The 22823-nt window shown below is 43.6% G+C and overlaps 1 protein-coding gene across 6 annotated transcripts in view; it reads left to right on the top strand.

Annotated features, from left to right (window-relative positions):
- The window catches only part of LOC128692948 (cytospin-A), a 531559-nt gene that overhangs the window by 232736 nt on the left and 276000 nt on the right, over positions 1–22823 (top strand). For 2 of the 6 annotated variants that reach the window (XM_070092042.1, XM_070092040.1), the window contains exon 2: positions 19355–19396. The exons of the other annotated variants lie outside the window; for them this stretch is intronic. In XM_070092042.1, the coding sequence (XP_069948143.1) occupies positions 19355–19396 (42 nt within the window). The remainder of the gene's footprint in view (positions 1–19354; positions 19397–22823) is intronic. 6 annotated transcript variants of the gene reach the window in all.

Genomic DNA, 22823 nt, shown 5'->3' with positions numbered 1-22823 from the left:
TTGGCTCGAAACTACAAAAAAAGTTTGTTGTCGATCAAGTACTAAACAAAGGAATTAAAGCTGTAATGAAAGCAAAAGATCAAGTGTTGCAGATATTGATGTTTTGCACTTTTTAAGATTGCTAATAAAATGTATGCAAGTGTTTGTGTGTCACGAAATCGTAAGAACACGATTACAAACCACGGAACGGGTGAGGTTTGAACTCATGGCGGGGGAGTCGTAAAACTCCAGGCCTAGGGTTCAAACCACACCCATTCCCTGATTTTTTTGTTACGGAGACTGTGACACATGGCCGTGAAGAATGAAAATGATGAAGTACCTTGTATGTGAGGGGATACAGGCACAGTGGAGGGTGACCGCCCTCCACTGACCAATATCACAACAAAATTCACATTCTGACAAGATTTGAATTTATCCTTGCAAGGCGCAGATTAGACGTGACTTCACACAAGTATGGAAAATTACCGAATGGCGTGACCACCTTGATTATTACCCGATCATACAATTAGAGGCAAACAATTTCAGTCCTTCCCTGAGAAATATATCTTAAATAGTGTGATTAAAGTACTATTAATGGTTTACCGGAAGTACTTGATAACAAGACTGTTGATACTTTTGTAACCTAATTTGGAAAAATTATTTTCTTTGTATCTGCTGATCCATACGGGTTTAACGCTTTCCACGAACATGTACTATAAATTAAGTACTTGTTTTTGCACTAAAGACTAAAGCAGCAGTCCCGTTGAGGCCTTGTGTGATTTGTGTGTAGTATTGTGTCTCCCTCGTGCATTGTTTATCATCCCTAACAACATGCCTACCCTCTTCCTCTCTCTCCCTTCTCCCTTCTTCCCCTAGCGTTCCCCTCACGCATTCCATCTTCCTCCAATCACAGCCAAACAGTGGTAATGGGCTTGAGGGTATTCTTAGGAGGTTCTCTGACACAGTCCCCTCTTTCTCCACCCTTCCCAGGCCTCTTTTTACCCTCTCCCCTCTTCCCAAGTCCTCTTCCTCTCCACTCTTCCCAGGCCGCCTTTCTCCTTCCCTCTTCTCAGCTTCATTTCCTCTTTCCCTCTTCACTGACCTCAACACTATCATATTCATTGTGTCAATATCATGTAGCTTCTAGAACACGGTAGCAGCACACTGTTGAGGTATCTAATTTTGTTAAATAAGGGAAAAAGCAGGCCTCTGCCCCTCCCATCATCCCAGGCTTTCCTCCCCTCTTCTAAGTACTTCTCCCCCACACCCCTCGACGCTTTTCTCACCTCGTTTCCCCTCTATGACGTCATCCAAATTCTTTATACTCCTATTGGAAACTTTAAATTTTAATGACTTTTTTCCATAGTCTTCTCTCCCTCTCCTCTTCCCGGTACATCACCCCTACAACCCCTCTACATTACCCTTACAATCCCTCCACACTTCTGCAACCCCTTCACACACACCCCCTACAGCCTTTCCACACATCCCTACAGCCAGTACAAAGTGGTAGCTCGTTCGGTTCACAACCTAAGGACCCAGGTTCAACCCTGAGGGAGGAGAGAAGTAAGGGTAAGTATGGTAATACTTGGTCCCCTGTTTACCTAGCTTCTAGTATATGGTTGACCCAGGAGATAGTTGCTGTGGTCGCATCCTGGGGGGAAGACCTGACGATTACCGCCACTACATCGGCACCACCACCACTACCACTACCACCACTACCACAACCACCACTACCACAACCACCACCACCACCACCACCACCACCACCACCACCACCACCACCACCACCACCACCACCACCACCACCACCACCACCACCACCACCACCACAACCACCACCACCACCACCCCCACCTCTTCCTCTTTATCTCCATCTTCACACCACCTCCAACCTACCATCTCCATCCTACCATCTCCATCCTACCATCTCTACTCCATCTCCACTCCATCTCCACACCTCCAATTCCACATCACCTACACACCACCACACCTCCACCAGCTGATAAATTTCGCACCATTCCAGAGGTCTATCGGAGAGGCTGAGAAAATACCCTCATGAGCTGATCGATATTTATATGGAAGATGAGTGGAACTAGTGGATGAGTGGGTAGAGGGGAAGGATGGATGAGTGATGGACCAATCGAGAACTGAGTGGATTTTTTAATCTAACCAAATCGGGTACACCCACGATGTGCTACATTATGTTGCGCTACATTCACATAGTGGGAACAACAGCTGGCAGTCTTCTTGTCACATTCCATCACAATCACACAGGATGCGTTTCGTGCATGCATGCAGTAATGATTGTCATAAGAACACAAGTGCAACTGATGCGACGTTTTATTGTAGCAACGTTTCGCTCTCCAGGAGCTTTGTCAAACCGTGAAGGCTTGACAAAGCTCCTGGAGAGCGAAACGTTGCCACAATAAAATGTCGCATTAGTTTCACAATTGTACATTTACCAAACATGAAGTAATGACATGTGTCATTCCGAGCTGGATACTTTCAATATAGCGACGAGGATAACGTTCAGCATCCCACAGTAGGTTCAGTATATACAACGGTTTCAAGGTTTTCCTTCCAGTAGAGGGAGAGTAAATATTATCTCTCACAAGACCTGTAACGCACTCGGGGAAAATGGAAGTTATGAGGATATTACCACAGAAAAAACTATTTTTAAATTTAACATATATGTTATATTTAAACAACATATATGTTGTAACAACATATATGTTGCTACGGGAGTTGGATTCTAGCACCTGGCCTCTCCTCAATTTTGCGCTTACCAGATTCACTTAAGACTCCCTGCCTCCTAGCCTCGTGGGCCCCAGTTGAGCTTATAAAACTATATATGGAACCTGCCTCCACCAGCACTTCTTCGTCGAGCATATTCCACTTCCTGACCACTCTTGAGACTGCAAAAATAACTGACATCCCTGTGGCTCATCTGTGTCTAACCCTTGTGGGTTCAGCGCTTAGTTACGATTATAATAATCACCTGTGTGTACTAGCTGTTTTCTCGAGTACCTTGTACCAAGACTCAAACAGCCTTTCTCTGTCTACCCTACATATTATTATTTTCCCTGGTTCTTCTGTTTTCCAGTACTAGATTCTCAGTACTAGATACTGTCAGCTCTCACCCTTAGCTTTGCATCATGCCTCATTGCATACCTCTGCACTTTCTCTAATTTCTTAACATTGTTTTGATGTGGGTTTCATGCTGGTGCTGCAGACTCCACAGTGGCTCTGACATACTGTAAGTTATACCTTTAAGTTCTTCGAGTTTTTCTACTCCCGGAGTATGGCCATGGACCAGACTCGTCTGGTGCTTGCCTGGTCAGCCAGACTGTTGCTGCTGGTGGCCCTCTGGCCCACATATCCATCACAACCTGGAATGACTTTGAGATTCCTGAAGGCCACTCTTAAATTTGCCATACGAGCATAGACTGCAGAGGTTATTGTGCTGATGTGAGTCTCTGGTGATATACCAGAGGCACTATAATGTTGATGAATGGTTCAGAGAACCGACAAGTTGATAATTTAGACACTATGTGCAACACTTGGGTATCTTTGTTGAGGAAACGTTTCGCCACACAGTGACTTCATCAGTCCATACAAAGAAGAATGGGGAAGATCAGGAGTTTGAGGTAATCAGTCCCCCAGCCTGGAGTCGATGTAATCAGTCCATCAGTACATCGATTCTTTTTAAGAATGATGGACTGATTACATCGACTCCAGGCTGAGGGACTGATTACCTCAAACTCCTTCCAATCCTCACCACTCTTCTTTGTGTTAGACTGATGAAGCCACTGTGTGGCACTATGCTCACCCATACGTCTTTCTCCCTGAGTGTAACTGTGTGTGTCTTGTTTGTTCCCTGTGACACACACATGATTAACATAACACTTCATTGAAGATCCTGCAAGGGATCTTAATGCGCAGAGTTAAGTTACCCTCCTTTACCTTTCTTTTGATATACCTTTGATGAGTTTCGAGAGTTTCTCTACTGTCGGAGCCCGGCCATGGGCCAGGCTCGTCTGGTGCTTGCCTGGTCAACCAGGCTGTTGATGCTGGAGGTCCCCTGCCCCACATAGCCATCACAGCCTGGTTGATCCGGCACTTAGTGAAGATGCTTGTCCAGTCTCCACTTGTACCAGCCGTGTTTCTGATATCTTCTGGCTTGAATCAAGCCTGATTACCTTCTCTTCCCGAGGCGCTGTAGGAGACTAGCACCTAAAATAATGTTGTCAGTGCACAGGGATACATGCAGTGTCCCAGCTCATGCTGTACCCAGGGATTGCAAGAAACTCTACAACTTTCTTAAGACGTGGAGGAGTGTGCTTGCGTTGGTAGCAGCTGCGGGGAGGGGAGAGGGAGGAAGGTATGAAAGGGGAACGGGAGGAGGAGAAAGGGGGATCGGAGGTGAAAGAGGCGGAGGGGAGATGAATAGAGGGGAGGGGAAGAAAAGGGGAAAAGAGGGGGAAGGGGAAGAGAGGTGAGGGGAGGGGAGAGAATCTGGGGGAAATCGATGAACCAATTCTCCTGTGTGTGGGGCTTCCCCTGGTGACTCACCACTTTGCACTCTCCCTTTCTTTCACTCCCTCCTTTCTTTTTTCTCCCTCGCTTTTCTTTTTCCCCCTCCCCTCTATTTTTCCTTCCCTTATGTCTTTTCTTTTTTCTCCCCTCCTCCTCCCCTTCCCTTGTGAGGAATGCCACTTTTTATAATATAATTTATTATATATTTTCTGTTGTAATGTTCTAAACAAGACTTAACACTCATTTAGAGGAAGAGAAGAAGAAAAATGAAAGAAATGACAGCCGAGTGTTATCCTGGCTGACTTGGTGAACAGAAAGCCGAGTGTTATCCTGGCTGACTTGGTGAACAGAAAGCCGAGTGTTATCCTGGCTGACTTCGTGGACAGAAAGCAGAGTATCCTGGCTGACTTGGTGGACAGAAAGCCGAGTGTTATCCTGGCTGACTTGGTGGACAGAAAGGCGAGTGTTATCCTGGCTGACTTGGTGGACAGAAAGCCGAGTGTTATCCTGGCTGACTTGGTGAACAGAAAGCCGAGTGTTATCCTGGCTGACTTCGTGGACAGAAAGCAGAGTATCCTGGCTGACTTGGTGGACAGAAAGCCGAGTGTTATCCTGGCTGACTTGGTGGACAGAAAGGCGAGTGTTATCCTGGCTGACTTGGTGGACAGAAAGCCGAGTGTTATCCTGGCTGACTTGGACAGAAAGCCGAGTGTTATCCTGGCTGACTTCGTGGACAGAAAGCAGAGTATCCTGGCTTACTTGGTGGACAGAAAGCCGAGTGTTATCCTGGCTGACTTGGTGGACAGAAAGGCGAGTGTTATCCTGGCTGACTTGGTGGACAGAAAGCCGAGTGTTATCCTGGCTGACTTGGTGAACAGAAAGCCGAGTGTTATCCTGGCTGACTTGGTGGACAGAAAGGCGAGTGTTATCCTGGCTGACTTGGTGGACAGAAAGGCGAGTGTTATCCTGGCTGACTTGGTGGACAGAAAGCCGAGTATCCTGGCTGACTTGGTGGACAGAAAGCCGAGTGTTATCCTGGCTGACTTGGTGGACAGAAAGCCGAGTATCCTGGCTGACTTGGTGGACAGAAAGGCGAGTGTTATCCTGGCTGACTTGGTGGACAGAAAGCCGAGTATCCTGGCTGACTTGGTAGACAGAAAGCCGAGTGTTATCCTGGCTGACTTGGTGGACAGAAAGGCGAGTGTTATCTTGGCTGACTTGGTGGACAGAACGCCGAGTGGACAGAAAGCCGAGTGTTATCCTGGCTGACTTGGTGGACAGAAAGCAGAGTATCCTGGCTGACTTGGTGGACAGAAAGCCGAGTGTTATCCTGGCTGACTTGGTGGACAGAAAGCCGAGTGTTATCCTGGCTGACTTGGTGGACAGAAAGCCGAGTGTTATCCTGGCTGACTTGGTGGACAGAAAGCCGAGTATCCTGGCTGACTTGGTGGACAGAAAGGCGAGTGTTATCCTGGCTGACTTGGTGGACAGAAAGCCGAGTGTTATCCTGGCTGACTTGGTGGACAGAAAGGCGAGTGTTATCCTGGCTGACTTGGTGGACAGAAAGGCGAGTGTTATCCTGGCTGACTTGGTGGACAGAAAGGCGAGTGTTATCCTAGCTGACTTGGTGGACAGAAAGGCGAGTGTTATCCTGGCAGACTTGGTGGACAGAAAGCCGAGTGTTATCCTGGCTGACTTGGTGGACAGAAAGCCGAGTGTTATCCTGGCTGACGTGGTGGACAGAAAGGCGAGTGTTATCCTGGCTGACTTGATGGACAGAAAGCCGAGTATCCTGGCTGACTTTGTGGACAGAAAGGCGAGTGTTATCCTGGCTGACTTGGTGGACAGAAAGCCGAGTGTTATCCTGGCAGACTTGGGCAGAAAGCCGAGTGTTATCCTGGCTGACTTGGTGGACAGAAAGCCGATTGTTATCCTAGCTGACTTGGTGGACAGGAAGCCGAGTGTTATCCTGGCTGACTTGATGGTTAGAAAGCCGAGTGTTATCCTGGCTGACTTGGTGGACAGAAAGCCGATTGTTATCCTGGCTGACTTGGTGGACAGAAAGCCGAGTGTTATCCTGGCTGACTTGGTGGACAGAAAGCCGATTGTTATCCTGGCTGACTTGGTGGACAGAAAGGCGAGTGTTATCCTGGCTGACTTGGTGGACAGAAAGGCGAGTGATATCTTAACTGGCCCTGATGGATACGCCAGCAAGTGTTATCCTGGCTGGCCAAGTGATGGACCTCTGATATTAGCTACATAAATTTTAAAGTAATTGTGTATTGTAATGTTGCGCTATTGTAGTCTCATTATCGCAGTAAATTACTGTAGTTTTATACTAGACATTTAAAGTTTTTCCTTAAGCATTTGTAAATATTATAGTATTGTGTTTAACAATCCAGGTTATGTATAGTATGTTCACCTGGTCCATGTATGTGTTATGCCAGTCTACAGGAGGGACTCGCTTATACAGCAGGTTAGGTGGCCGGCTACTGTAGGGCCCTGGTTATACAGCAAGTTAGGTTCCCGGATACTGCTGTAAAGCGAGAATGTCTGTAAAGGGAATTATAGCCTTTTTCTTACTTATAACAGCCTGATAACATGTTTACTCTATCATGTATTATGTGAGCAATATAGCTAGGCATAAAAAATGCATATTCAGGGTTGGGGTCGATCCACGGTACGGGTGGAAACATTAGGACGTGTTTCCTTAAGGTCGACTGGTGTGGGTCGCATCCAGGGACAAAATTGACCTAATTTGCCCGAAATGCTCTGCATAAGAAGGAGCTTTCTATATGTTAGTAGGTCATTGATGTCAGCCAGGCCTATATTCCTTGTACATGTGTTTGTCGAAATAAAGATTATTATTATTATTATTATTATTATTATTATTATTATTAAGCGTGGAAGAGCCCAACCTGTCCGTCTACTCGTCTGGTCAGTCGACTTGGAAGTGAGAGGGAGGCTTACATGTGGGGGAGTCACGTGATGTCAGGCTAGCAAGGGAGCCTGACTATAAATGGTTTTAGGACAACTGTATATACTACACAAGTATTGTCTGTTGACATGACTTCAAAAGATATCAATAGCTCTGTTTTACTTTGCATATGGATAACTAGCAACACAACAGATAAAAATATCTTAAGTATTTTATATTTATTTATTGAAAAACGGCAAATTGTTCAGAGATGGAGTCCCTTACCCCGATTATTTGGTTCCCATACCCCCATTATTTGGTTTCCATATTCATTATTTGGTTCCCATACCCCGTTATTTGGTTCACATACCCCATTATTTCGTTCCCATACCCCATTATTTCGTTCCCATGTCCCTATTATTTGGTCCCCATATCCCTATTATTTGGTTCACATACCCCCATTATTTGGTTACCATACCCCCATTATATGGTTCCCATGCCCCCAAGTAACATGGATACCTCCTGGTTAAGAACCACTGGTCTGGACCGCCCCACGCCCTCACCCTCTAATATAGTTATTGTGTAACTATGCAGTAATATTAGTAGCAGACTGATGGCAGCAGGCTTCCAGGAGCTACTACACTCTCGCCATTTGAGTGTGAAAGGGAAGACAGTTCAGCGTTTTGGACGCTGAAAAACATCCTGGATTATAGCTTGTCCCGTGACAGAAGCTAAAACCTACATTCACTATTCACTTTTGTTTATTTTATTGTATTTTTCTAAGTAGTTTTGAGTCGTGTAATCTTTCATTTTCAGTTTAGGACTTTTTTTTTTTGTAAGACTGGGACGTGGGGGCGATGTTCGGTACATGGGATTTCTCCTCCCCTCTTGATCCCTCTGTCATCTTCCCTCGCTATTCCCACCCCTCTTCTTTTGCTTCCTTCCTCTATTCTACTCTGTCCTCTCTTGACATCTCCCGCCATACCACTCAGCTTCTCTTTTTATATCTATCTCCCTCCATTACACGCTGCCCCTACCTTCATGTATCTATCCCTCCGTTCATCCCTGCCCCTAGTTTCATATCTCTCCCTGTATATTCACAAATACAAATGAAGTTGTATTGCGTGTTGGGAGATTTTGTTGTTGGCGTCAGTTGTTGTTCTGGAAGGGGGGAGGAGGGTGACCACTGGCTGTGCCTCCAGTCCAACAAGGCTCCAAGGTGGTGGAATATTTTGATAGTTTATTTCCCTCCATTCCCACTCTCTCTTTCCCCCTCGCTCCATTTATCATGGTCCACCCAGAAGCCATAGATACATCTCTCCCCTCCGGTAACAATTTGGTCCATCATGTGAGAGTGCGTTCCATGGACTCTGGGTTATGGGCCACCAGCTGGTCCACACTGCCCAGGGTTCCACCTGGTGTTATCACTCGTATCTCTCTTGCACCCTTCCTTACCAACGTCATTATTCTGGGTGTTCCTGCTCGTTGGCACCTTCTTGGTTATCACTTGCTTAGTGGCACTCACTTTTCTCGTTGTCAGATAAACTCGGGAGTTGAGAAAAGGAGGTAGTGAGAGGTAGGGAGGGAGGTAAGAAAGAGGACTGGAGATGATGGAGGAATGTTGGATGAGCGGGAGGTAGGGGGGAGGGAGAGAGAGAGGTGAGAAGGAAAGAGGGAGGTGAGGAGGACGGGAGATGATGAGGGAGGGCAGTGAAGAGAAGGATTTGAGAGTTAAATAAGGGAGTGGGGAGGTAAATAATGGTTAAGAGAGGGAGACTAGGAGGGTAGCTTGGGTAAGGGAATGGGAGATGAATGGGTAATTAATTACAAAGTTTAGTGATTAGTATGATGAGTGAGACGACTAAAGGGGAAGAGGGAGTGTGAATAACCTGAATGGAGGAAGGGGAGGGTGAATAACCTAAATGGAGGAAGGGGCGCAAGCAGTGATGGGGTGGTAGTAATGGATGGTATTGACAAGGCACTTGCAAGAGGTGCATGCAATTTACATAACATTATATGATTGAAGTAATGGATTATGGGATGGGTTAAAGGAACGGGAAAGCTATGTAAATAGGCTACATTTAAGGGATTTATGGGTCAGTACTGTTCTTTAGTCCTCACACTGTCTCACCTAAAATATGTATTCATATTTCACTCTTTTCTTCAATATATATATATATATATATATATATATATATATATATATATATATATATATATATATATATTCGCAGAACAAGCGAAATAAATTACAAAGAATTCTCTCAGGCCAGAGGAGACACGAACCTGCGAACTTTGGGACAAAGTACGCAGTGCTATACACACCAGACAAGACTCCGGTGCCCAGCCAAGCTAGGAGTTTTCTTCAGAGCCGCTGACACACGGCTGGTGATTAGTTTTTCATCTCTCCCACATGCACCGATCAACAGAAGATATTTGAATGTTAGACTTCTCAGAACAATATATAATATAGTAGAACAATATATAATACAGTAGATAGTTGTTTATTTCAGTAGTTTTGATGAGGTATGACTTAGAGATCACCTTCATAAGGGTAATTGGTAAAAAAAATTTTTGAGTTGTTGAATTGTTGGTTGTAAGTGGACTTTTGTGGTAGGTGTTGTAATTAAGTTTATAATAATTAATTAGCGAGCCTCCACCCTCTGGGGGAGGAGGAGAGGCGACGAACACAGCTGGCTAGCTGAGTGTGTTCCTCTGTAGAACCATATGTAGTCATCTGGCCTCCAGCATGATGCTTGTAGATGATACCCCCCCCCCCACTCTCTCTTAATTTGAGTGAATACAGATAGTTACTTGATATGTATTGTGTCTACATCCTGCTTCCTCTACCGGGGCTCCGGCATGCATCACTGGGCAATCATTAACAACATAACCTTCCTGGTTTCATAGTTTTGACGATGATCCTTCAATAATATCTCTTAGTTCCTTCAAGCTTACACCAGCTAGTAAAGTTCACAGAAAAACTGTGTCCCAGTAAAAGTTTGTTCAACAAAGTGTGTGTGTGTGTGTGTGTGTGTATGAGAGAGAGAGAGAAAGAGAGAAAGAGAGAGAGAGTAACGGTTGTTCGTAATGGAAGCCGTGTAGCCTCGTCTTTCCGGTCGGGAAAGGAGTATTTTCCCGATGCTGGTAATTCTACTTTTACAAATATCTAGAACCCAAAGCAGCCGCTTAAGCCTAACATGTATGTACTATATATCAAGTATTATTGTCTACCGACAAATACGTTAATAAGGCACAATATGGGGTTTATGGCATTTTATTGAAAAGACTATCAGCTCTCACAGTTCTTCAATGAAGTCCTTGATGGAAGAAACTATCTCAATAAAGTATCATGATCTGAATATTGTTTTATTAACAAAGCCTAACAGTATGCAGCCGTCCCGGTAACACCAGATGTCGTTACTACTTACCTAACCTTTCTTTGTGGCGGGAGTCTGTTAATCATCAATTGATATATCTCCCTTGTTTTTATTTCTTCATTCTGAAATGTTTTATTGTCAAATCTAGTTACCAGGGTACAGTAGGTGTGGCAAATTTCATATTAATTAACTTCCATACCCTGCTTCTCGACTCTATTTTTTCGATTAGTTCTGTGATTCCTCACTCCCCTCCCTCCCTGCTTTAACTTTACCAGTGATTCCTCACCTCTTCCCCTCTGACTTTACTAATGATTCCTCACCCCCTTCTGTAACGTTACTAATGATTCCTCCTCCTCCTCCCCCTTCTAACTTTACCAATGATTCATCAGTTGTTGGTGCTTTTCCAGTGTTCCCGCTCTGCCCCTGTGCTACCGTTTACGAATAGGGTGAGAACGTTTTTAGTACAATGATTCGCATGTTACAAAAAAATATATATATGCAGATTAAATTATGGTAATTTGTATACTAAATGCTTCAGAAGCAAAGATGGTGTTCATGTTGCCAAGGATGGTGTTGGTGTCGCTAATTGTGTGTACTGTGTGCGCGTGGGGGGAGTGATGTGTACTGTGGTCTGGCGTCGTTTTCGTTCGCGGGATAAATGGCGTTGCTCAGTTAATTCTTCCCTCTGGACGAAACCTACAGAAACCTTCGATCAGGAAGGAGCCTTTCAGTTCTAACAGCACCTGTACGCTTTATCGAATCCTGAGTTCTGTATTGTCCCCCGTGATACTTCTGTCTCTCTCGTGATATTAATGTGTTTTCCATGTGTCCCTCGTGATACTCTTGTGTCTTCCATGTGTCCCTCGTGTATCTCCCATGTCTCCTTATCTATCTTTTAGTATCGTGAGGTTCAGTGCTTTCAGCCTCTCGTACTTCAAAGACCTCAGCTCGGGGACTAGTCTAATTGCAGACTTTGAGCTTGTGAACATGCTTCATCAAGTGTAAGTTCTGTCTGACACGTTGTGAAACATAATTGCCTCCTGCTTCCAAAGCAGACCATGTTGTAGGCAATCCAGTTTATGCTTTTATTCATCAGTCTAAGGGAGAGCTTCCCAGAATCTGTGTGTGTGTGTGTGTGTGTGTGTGTGTGTGTGTGTGTGTGTGTGTGTGTGTGTGTGTGTAGATGGGTGTGTAGGGTGAATCTCATCGTGTATGGAGTGGACGGTGTTTGGGTGCTGTGGGGTGGATGACTCGAGTCACATAGTGCTCTGTAATTTCGTATTCCATGTGAGGTGATTTGATAATTTATGAGTAGCAGCAGCAGTGTGTGTACCATAGCACTTGCTGCTACTGTAACAGATTGGCTGGCGGCGGCTGCTACTGTCATTAGCTTGGCTGGCGGCGGCTGCTACTGCACTAGGGAGGGAGGAAATGGAGAGAAAAATGGAGTAAATGAGGGAGGTGATGGAGGCCAGTAAATGTCACTCTAACAGAGTACTCATAACGCTGTGATTTTGTCTTCTCTGCCCCCCCCCCTCCTTCTCTCTCTCTCGTATTATTTTTATTTCTTTATAATTTAATCTTTCCAATTTTTATGAGTTATTGGAATGTTATTGAGGCGAAGTGAGTGCTATTAATGCTGGCTTAAGTCGCGTGGATCATTCGTTGTGGTGCAGTGATGGTGTGAGTAATATTGTGTAGTGATACTGTGAATATTGTGGTGGTGGTGTGAGTAATGTTGTGTAGTGATAGTGTGAGTAGTATTGTGTAGCAATAGTGTTATTAGTGTTGTGTGGTGATAGTGGTCTACCTGTCTGGAGGGCATTCCGGGATCAACGCCCCCTCGGCTCGGTCCACGACCAAGCCTTCCGGTGGATCAGGGCCTGATCAACGAGGCTGTTACTACTGGCCGCACATAATCCAGCGTACGAACCACAGCCCGGCTGATCCAGCACCGACTTTAGGTATCTGTCCAGCTCCCTCTTGAAGACAACCAGGGGTCTATTGGTAATGTCCCTTATGACTGGTGGGAGGCTGTTGTGTTTTCTCTTAGTGTACCATTGGCGCCCCTACTTTTCAGTGAGGGCATGTTGCATCGCCTGCCAAGTCTTTTGCTTTCGTAGGGAGTGATTTCTGTGTGCAGATTAGGAACCAGGTGTAGATTATGATACATCTGTCTCGCCTGCACTCCAGTGAGTACAAGTCAAGTGCTTCCAGGCGTTCCCAGTATTTAAGGTGTTTGATGGAACTTATACGTGCAGTAAAGGTTCTCTGTACATTTTCTAGATCTGCAATTTCGTTACCTTGAATGGAGATGTTAATGTACAGCAGTATTCTAGCCTAGAGAGAACAGGTGATTTAAAAAGGATCATCATTGGCTTAGTATAACTTGTCTTGAATGTCCTCATTATCCATCCTATTAGTTTCCTCGCAGATGTGATAGTGAAATCTTCTGACATTTCCACACCCAGGTCCTTCAAATTACTTTTTCGCTTTATTTTGTGATTAGAGTTTGTAGTATACTCAGTCCTAGTTATTATTTCCTCCAGTTTTCCATAACGGAGTAGTTGGAATTTGTCTTCATTGAACATCATATTGTTCTCCGTTGCCCATTGGAAAACTTGGTTTATATCTTCTTGGAGATTTGCCGTGTCGTCAGCGGATGACACTCTCATGCAGATCCTAGTATCGTCTGCAAAGGATGATACAGTGCTATGGTTTACAAATCTGTCTGTCTGATATGAGGATGAAGAACAGGATACGGGTGGTGGTGTGAGTCCCCTGGGGCGGGGACCTTGGTGGAGCGTCACACTGGAGACGCCGTCACATTAACCTGTAATTTGGTGACGCAGCAACACTGGCGCCCCGGGCCAGCCTGCCAGGCTACGCACGACACGTGGACGCACCTGTAGCACATATCTTTATACGCACCCCCTCACCACCCCCATTATATATATACACCCACACGCCTCCATACGCCCAATGCATACATGCTACTGTACGCCACTGCTTATACGCACACCTCTCCCCCTCCCTATTGCCAAATTAAAATTGGATCATATTAGGGATTGCTAGGTTAAGATTAAGAAACTTTATTAGGCACAATAGTTCAAGATTAATGGACTAAACACGTTGACTCCAGGCTGAGAGACTGAATACCTGAAATTCAACATCTATTTCCGTTCTCTGTATTGGACTGAAGAAGCTATTGGCCGGCGAAACGTTCTATCAATAAAGATTCTCAAATGTTGCACAAGTGTCTCATTCTTCACATGATGGTATTCCTACACTAAGTAATAATGGTATTGTATTTAAAGGAAGTACAGAAAATGCAGGCAACAAATACATGTTCAGTACACATACACCAGTTTCTCTGTATGTGCAAATACAGAAACACAATAACGTATTTGGCTCCGTTCCCGCCATAACAGCAGTAGTGTCAACATTAACGAAGTAAGAGTAGTCGTACGACTATTCTTCCTGTCAGTGTATATACACTGACAGCGCCTTACGAGCGAAACGTTGCGTTCAAAGTATTCAGAACGTTGCATGTGTATTAATTTACCTCATACGCGGTAACGTTTGTATTGGCGAACAAAACGTCGCCACGTTTGTTCATTTACCTAACATATTGTACGTAGTCTTACTAATAATTAACTGACTAACGTAATTTAACCTGAAGACCTGTTATGAGGGTAGTGAGGCTCAGGTAAGTGTATGTAGGAAAGAGCAAGATTATTTTCCACTGAAAGTAGCCTTAGACAGGTGATGTGTGAAACTGTTTAGGAAAGAATATGAGGATAAAGTGGAAGCCTTAGATGATGACGTTGGGCACCACTTTAAAAATTGACGTAATAAGAGGAGGCTGCGTTTGTGTATGTGTATGGATGTTTGTGGATGAATATTTCTGTATGGATGTTTGTATATGAATGTTTGTGTATGGATGTTTGTATATAACTATAAATTGTGTATGGATGTTTGTGCATGTTTGTTCATGGATGTATGTGTATGACTGTCGTGTATATGTATGTTTTTGTATGGATGTTGTGTATAAATATTTGTCATCGCGCGACAAACTCACATGACTACAAATAAGTTTGTACTTGAAGATGAAAATCTTCAGCAGTTACCAATGTTGTGCGAGACAGTCACTGTAGTGTTGCATGGACACACGAGAAGTATCTGAAGATTCTCAGTAGATTGAGATGCGCAGCTAAATGCTCTAACAATAGCCAGGAAGGTATGGCGAAACTGAAGATTGTGTGTACTCACCTAATTGTGGTTGCAGGGGGCGAGACTCAGCTCCTGGCCCCGCCTCTTCACTGATCGCTACTAGGTCCTCTCCCTCTCTGCTTCCTGAGCTTTGTCATACCTCTTCTTAAAACTATGTATGGTTCCTGCCTCCACTACTTCACTTGCCAGGCTATTCCACTTCCTGACGACTCTGTGACTGAAGAAATACTTCCTAACGTCCCTGTGACTCATCTGAGTCTTCAGCTTCCAATTGTGACCCCTTGTTTCTGTGTCCCCTCTCTGGAACATCCTGTCTCTGTCCACCTTGTCTATTCCCCGCAGTATCTTGTATGTCGTTATCATGTCTCCCCTGACCCTTCTGTCCTCCAGTGTCGTCAGTCCGATTTCCCTCAACCTTTCCTCGTACGACATTCCCCTGAGCTCTGGAACTAGCCTTGTTGCAAACCTTTGTACTTCCTCTAACTTCTTGACGTGCTTGACCAGGTGTGGGTTCCAGACTGGTGCTGCATACTCCAGTATGGGCCTAACATACACAGTGTACAGTGTCTTGAACGATTCCTTATTAAGGTATCGGAATACTATTCTCAGGTTTGCCAGGCGCCCGTATGCTGCAGCGGTTATTTGGTTGATGTGTGCCTCCGGTAACGTGCTCGGTGTTATAGTCACCCCAAGATCTTTCTCCCTGAGTGAGGTCTGTAGTCTTTGTCCACCTAGCCTAGACTTTGTCTGCGGTCTTCTTTGCCCCTCCCCAATCTTCATGACTGCATTTGGCAGGGTTGAATTCGAGAAGCCAGTTTCTGGACCACGTGTCCAGCCTGTCCATGTCTCTTTGCAGTCCTGCTTCATCCTCATCCGATTTAATTCTTCTCATCAGCTTCACATCAACTGCGAATAGGGACACTTCAGAGTCTATTCCTTCCATCATGTCGTTCGCATATATCAAAAATAGCACTGGTCCTAGAACTGACCCCTGTGGGACCCCGCTTGTCACAGGCGCCCACTGTGGTACCTCTTCACGTACCATGACTCGTTGTTGCCTCCCTGTCAGGTATTCCCTGATCCATTGCAGTGCCCTCCCTGTTATATGCGCCTGATCCTCCAGCTTCTGCACTAATCTCTTGTGAGGAACTGAGTCAAAGACCTTCCTGCAGTCCAGGAAAATGCAATCAACCCACCCCTCTCTCTCGTGTCTTACTTCTGTTACCTTGTCATAAAACTCCAGAAGGTTTGTGACACAGGATTTGTGTGTGTGTGTGTGTGTGTGTGTGTGTGTGTGTGTGTGTGTGGAGGGGAAGGGGCAAGCTTGACGTCATTTGTTAATATTGCTGTCATGATGCATTTGTGTGTTTTACACTGTTACGGTATGTTATACTACCATCTGTAACATGGTGACAGTATGTTATACCGTGTAACTATCATATAGAGTAATATATGCTCATATTACTCATGTACCCGGTTATATTTCGTGCTTCCCCTCATTTTATTTTACTTATACTCTCGCTCTCGCTATCTACTCACACACACACACTCTTGTTCACACCCTTTCTCCCTGTTCCCCCTCCCACTTCCCTTTCCATTCTATTCACACTTCTCGGTCTCTGCCCCTCTCCATTGCTTCGCTCCTCCACCAGTCGTGACTCAACACTATCAGCACTGATATCCTGTAGATTACATGCCCGGACAATCGTCGAGAATATTAGCCCACTGTAGGAGGTCGCCTTGATAGCCAGCTGGTGTTATGTTTACGAGGAGGGGGCTTTGGTTTGACGAGGGAAGGATGGTGGGGCTTGGGAGAGAGGGGTTATGAGACTACAGGAAGGTAGGGTCGTAAGACTTGAGGAAGGGGGTAATGTATTTCTCCCCTTCCCATGCCAGGTGTAGGCTTTGGTATTTTGGTTGTCAGGCGAAAGGGGATGGTTCCTCCAGACGCAAGTGTTAGTCCTGATGTTCATGTTTAGTCATATAATGATTAGTTTAGTGGAGCTTTTGATCATTTGACCAAGGTCATCCACTGGCTTACCGGCGCACCCAGCATTAAAAATATCATACCATAAAATGTAACATCTAAAACTGTGCACATTATTAATAAAGAAATGAACGCTTTTATGCTTCGTAAGATGTTTGGATACAGTACAGATGTGCGAGGATAGAATACAGACGTGTGAGGATAGAGTAAAGATGTGTGGAGATAGAGTACACCTCAAGGAAGCTAACCTCATCATTCGCGGAGTTAAGGAATGAAGGTGCCATGAAACCTGAAGGTGTAGATAATAGAAAATTTCTCGTGTAAGAGTTATTTATCTCGGCCACACCTCAGCAGATACTACTCTAATAAGCTAAATATTGACAGTTATAAGAAAGAATGAGCACATTTTTAAGGAGATCATATATATATATATATATATATATATATATATATATATATATATATATATATATATATATATATATATATATATATATATATATATATAATTAAGAGTCGTGTGCCATACAAAAAACAGTCAGGAAAAACCGTGAATGATCCAAGCTATACACAGAAAAGCCTTCAATAAAAATGTTCCATAATTAAATAACGTGGATTACAAAACACGCAAATTCCGGAAGTCAACTGTATCTTCACTGCCTTAAACCCAACCATTGATGCTCGAAAGAAAACAAGAATTGGCTCATTTGTATTTTCAGATTCAGTGTTACTTATTCACTCTAAACTCTAGAATGCCATTTAATATATTTTAAAGGACATTTGAAGAAGTGTAAATATGACAAAAAGTGACGTAAGTTTGTGTGAATGTAATCTCATGTTAACATTGCTAAGGTGAGAGAGCTGATGAATCGTCCCAAAAATACAAGAAAGTCGATGACAAAACTGCAGAGTGTAAAGAAGGTAAACAAAGATTGTATCTTCCTTAAGAAACAAACTTATGAAGAAGACTCGCAGCATTCATGCTAGTGTTCCTTATAAAACCTTATGAAGAAGATTCTTAGCACTTGTTCTCCCTTAGAAAACTGTGTGAAGATTCTAAACACTCAACCTGTAGATAAAAGTCTTAGCACTCAACCTATTCTTTCTTTGTAAACAGAGTTTCGTGATCTCATTCAAGCCTTCTAAAAAAATTTGACAAACTAAACTATGTGAAACACAGTTTAATTCGATAACATTAAATACTGCACTTCAGTAGGTTACAATACAATGCACTCGAGGAAAACTAGATCAGTCTTCCCTCTAAACCTTTAAAAACAACAACAGTACACTTGGTTGAAGGGCGGCGCACAAGCATGCAGACAGACACACGTCGCGGAACAAGCCTTCATTGTGACTCAGTTTCGCTCTACTTAACGAAACGTTGTCACAGTAAGAGTCAGCTACACAGACACTTCGAAAATATTGGTCTGAGATGGACAATACAGGCGCTGGCTCGTGGCTACTGAATCCACTTTACTTCATGAAGCACACACGACGCCTGGTTCACTATGCTTTCTACTACAAATAGAAGTTAATAGTTCTAACTTTCTTCGTTCCTGTTAAATAACGTTTTTATTTTTGTTAAAAGCTTTGTAATTCTCTTCCAAAAACCTTTTTACTTGAGGCAGTTTGTTTTGGGGACGCATAGAAAGAGAGTTCTTAGCAAGCAGCTCTCTCTATCCCCTCTCTATCTCTCTCTCTCTCTCTCTCTCTCTCTCTCTCTCTCTCTCTCTCTCTCTCTCTCTCTCTCTCTCTCTCTCTCTCTCTCTCTCTCTCTCTCTCAAACGTACACACACAGGTATACAATACTTTCATGCCGTGTCACTTAAGGTAGGAAGCTGCTTTTAACCTAATTAGCCATTAGTGTGAATTACGTTCTATTTTTTTTGCCCCTTCTTGCTAACTGGTCATTAGTGTGTAATAAATGTTACTGGTGTCCATCTTGATAATTGGTCATTAGTGTGTAATAGATGGCACTAGTGTCCATCTCGCTAATTGGTCATTTTGGTAAGTCTAGTTTAATGGGAAGGCGTGGTTGTGATGGAGGGGATTAGAGAAAGGGAAAGTAATGTTAGTGTTGTCCAGTTGATGTGTAGTAGTGACACTGTCTTCATTAATCTTGTGCCATCCTTCTCTTACTCCTTCCTACTCTTTCGTCTCCTCCTCCTTTCTCTTCTCATCTTCCTCTTTCCCTCTTCACCCTCCACCACCGTCTTGTTTCTTCTTCCTCTCAACATTGCTCTGCTTCTCTGATGCATTTACTGGTGTTTGTTGGTATTTTATTGTATTGAACATTGAGCTAATTTGCTTTGTTCTTTGCAGGTAAAATTGGCTGGAGTGTTGTTGCTTTGTATCAGCAGTCAGGTGAGAGCGCAGCCTTCCCTTGCTGTGTGTGTTTAGGACTGAATAAGCCTTATGGGTTTATTGTACTTCGCACTTATTGTTAAAGCTATTATTATTATTATTATTATTATTATTATTATTATTATTATTATCATGCGTTTATTATTTGGTAATGTGATACATAAATTCTTATAAAAGATACATGCATGAGAAGATACACATATGGAAGGTAAATATATGAGAGGATACATGTCAGCTAAACAGTCTTGAAGACACGTATGCAAATGTATTTTCTCAGATAATGTGTATTTGTAAGACATTCACTGTAGATCTGTATTACTCATTAGCACTAATGTCATATTTTTGTCGATTTATAACAGATTTTCGAAGCGCGAGTGTCTTAAAATACGTAAATATTTGAAAAAAAGTACAAGACTTACTTGCATCTCTGTGGGATAATATATCCCTTATATACTGTAACGTGTGTTATATGGGATAGTATATCTTACATGGGATAGTATATCTTGTATGGGATAGTATATCTTATATGGGTATAGTATATCTTAAATGGGATAGTATATCTTATATGGGATAGTATATCTTATATAGGATAATATATCTTATATAAGATAGTATATCTTTTATGTGGGAAAGTATATGTTATATAAAATAGTATATCTATTCTATGGGCTAATATATTTTAATCGAGCATGTGTTTAGGGGTTAGGTGAGGTACATAATGTATGCCGCAGTAGTCATAGTGGCAGCAGCAGCTGTAGCAGTGGTTATTGTAGAATTAGTGTAGTGTGGTTGTATTGTGATGTAGTACTGTGTTGGTGGTAGTGTGTATGATTGTGGAGGAATATGATTGTGGTGGAGCGGAAACAAGATAAGATGTGGTGGTCAGTGACGCTTCGTGTGTGTGTGTGTGTGTGTGTGTGTGTGTGTGTGTGTGTGTGTGTGTGTGTGTGTGTGTGTGTGTGTGTGTGTGTGTGTGTACTCACCTAGTTGTACTCACCTAGTTTTGGTTGCAGGCGTCGATTCACAGTTCCTGGCCCCGCCTCTTCACTGACCGCTATTAGGTGTGTGTGTACTCACCTAGTTGTACTCTCCTAGTTGAGGTTGCAGGGGTCGAGTCCTAGCTCCTGGCCCCGCCTCTTCACTGATCGCTACTAGGTCACTCTCCCTGAACCTTGAGCTTTATCATACCTCTGCTGTGTGTGTGTGTGTGTGTGTGTACTCACCTGTTAGTGGTTGCAGGGGGTCGATTCATAGCTCCTGGCCCCGCCTCTTCACTGGTCGCTACTAGGTGAACTCTCTCCTTGCTCCATTAAATTTATCATACCTTTTCTTAAAAGTATGTATGGATCCTGCCTCCACTACATCACTCTCCAGACAGTTACACTTCCTGATAACTCTATGACTGAAGAAATACTTCCTAACATCCCTGTGACCCATCTGAGTCTTCAACTTCCAGTTGTGACCCCTTGTTGCTGTGTCCCATCTCTAAAACATCCTGTCCCTATCCACCTTGTCAATTCCTCTTAGTATTTTATATGTGGTTATCATGTCCTCCCTATCCCTCCTGTCCTCCAGTGTCGTCAGGTCGATTTCCCTTAACCTTTCCTCGTAGGGCATGCCCTTTAGCTCCTGGACTAGTCTTGTTGCAAGCCTTTGAACTTTCTCTAATTTCTTGATGTGTATATGTGTGTACTCACCTCTTTGTGGTTACAAGGGTAAAGTCATAACTCTTGGTCCCGCCTCTTCGCTGGTCGCTACTGAGTCCACACTCTACTTTTTCCACGAGGTTTATCGAACCTCTTCGTGGATCCTGCCTCCACTACATCACTCTCCAGATTATTCCACTTCCTCACAGTTCTGTTTTTTCTCGGCCACTTAGTTGCCAGACGTACACGCTTTGCTTCTATGACTTGCTAGTTATTATTAGACTTAAGATGTAGAAAATACAATGTGGAGAAAAACTGGCTGCGTAGAATGGTTGACGTTAAGAATAACATCAAACATTGACGTTTTAAAGTGACCCACACTACTTCAGTATTAAAAAAAAACGATTTTGAAGATAATGTTGATTTCTTTGTAGAAGTATTTTCTTTTTATCTGCTGATTAGTTCCGATTTTTTTTAAGTGGCGATCTGTTGGTCATGCCAAAGACCAGATGGGTAGTGACCAGGTGGTCATTAATATCATAGACCAGGCAGTTAGTATTGACTAGATGGGTAGTGGCAACCAAGGTGGGCAGTACCGACCAGGTGAGTAGTGACGACCAGGTGGGCAGTAGCGAGCAGATGATCTCAAGAGTGGAGATTTGGTCCTGGTACCGCCAGGAGAAATGGCCACGGGGTGGGGACAAAAACTGACAAGATTTGTAGCGTGTGTGTGTGTGTGTGTGTGTGTGTGTGTGTGTGTGTGTGTGTGTGTGTGTGTGTGTGTGTGTGTCTGTCTGTCTGTCTGTCTGTCTGTGTCTGTGCGCTCATCCGTGCCTTCGGTAGGGTTAGGGGCCCAGTCTCGACTCCTAGACCTTCTTCACAACAGCTCACGGTCACACACTTTTCACGGTATCATGGGCCTCTGTCATATATGCTTCTAAAACTGTGTATGGACTTTGTTTACCACCTGCTCACCTGGAGCCAGAGTCTCCAGGGAGGGGGGATGGTGTAACTACCTAATACTCTGCTTTTAACAACCCATCCACACGTAATAATAATATAATAATATTATATTTATTTCTACAAGTACATACATGTACATGGTATACAGGCCTAGCTGACATCAGTGACATAATACTACCGTATTTTGCGGTTTATTAGACGCATTTTTTTCCATAAAATGTCTCCAAAAACCACCCTGTGTCCTGTACATTGAAGGTCAGTGACGGAAACTGAAAGTTTGGGGTGTGGGGTGGGCTGTAGGTCTCCCAATTACGTCCGATGCCGAGCCAGTGAAACTGAAACATATACAGTGTTTCAAAATTATAGTAAAAATTTTTGAGACAACCTATTTATGAAATATGGATACTGTACTGGGATATTGACGGAAAACGAAATTCCTCCTTAAGTAACACCTTTCTTTCTTATGTCTTAAACAACCGAAGTCACAAAGCAGCGTCAATTATGTTAGGCACTCTAAAATAATGCTACCGTATACAACGCTCTCGTTAGCACATGCTGGGTATTTTCACTATATTACGAGGTACTGGTAATCGTATTTACCGTATGTTATGGTGCTTTAGTGTCAAATATTGCCAAGCAAATGCTGATGCGTCTTTGTCACAAGACCCATCGTATGTTTCCACATCTCATAAATCAAACGTAACCTTATTTCTGCATGTAAAATTATCATAGGTTTCAGTGGAGTAAATAATACTTGGTATTAGGCACTCTTAACTTTCTTCTGATTATTGCCTTCTAAATTGGGATGCGTCTAATGC

The sequence above is a fragment of the Cherax quadricarinatus genome, chromosome 38 (assembly GCF_038502225.1).
Source record: "Cherax quadricarinatus isolate ZL_2023a chromosome 38, ASM3850222v1, whole genome shotgun sequence".
Classification (NCBI taxonomy): Eukaryota; Metazoa; Arthropoda; class Malacostraca; order Decapoda; family Parastacidae; genus Cherax; species Cherax quadricarinatus.
Note: the sequence above shows the minus strand (reverse complement) of the source record. Positions and strands in the feature narration are given on the sequence as shown.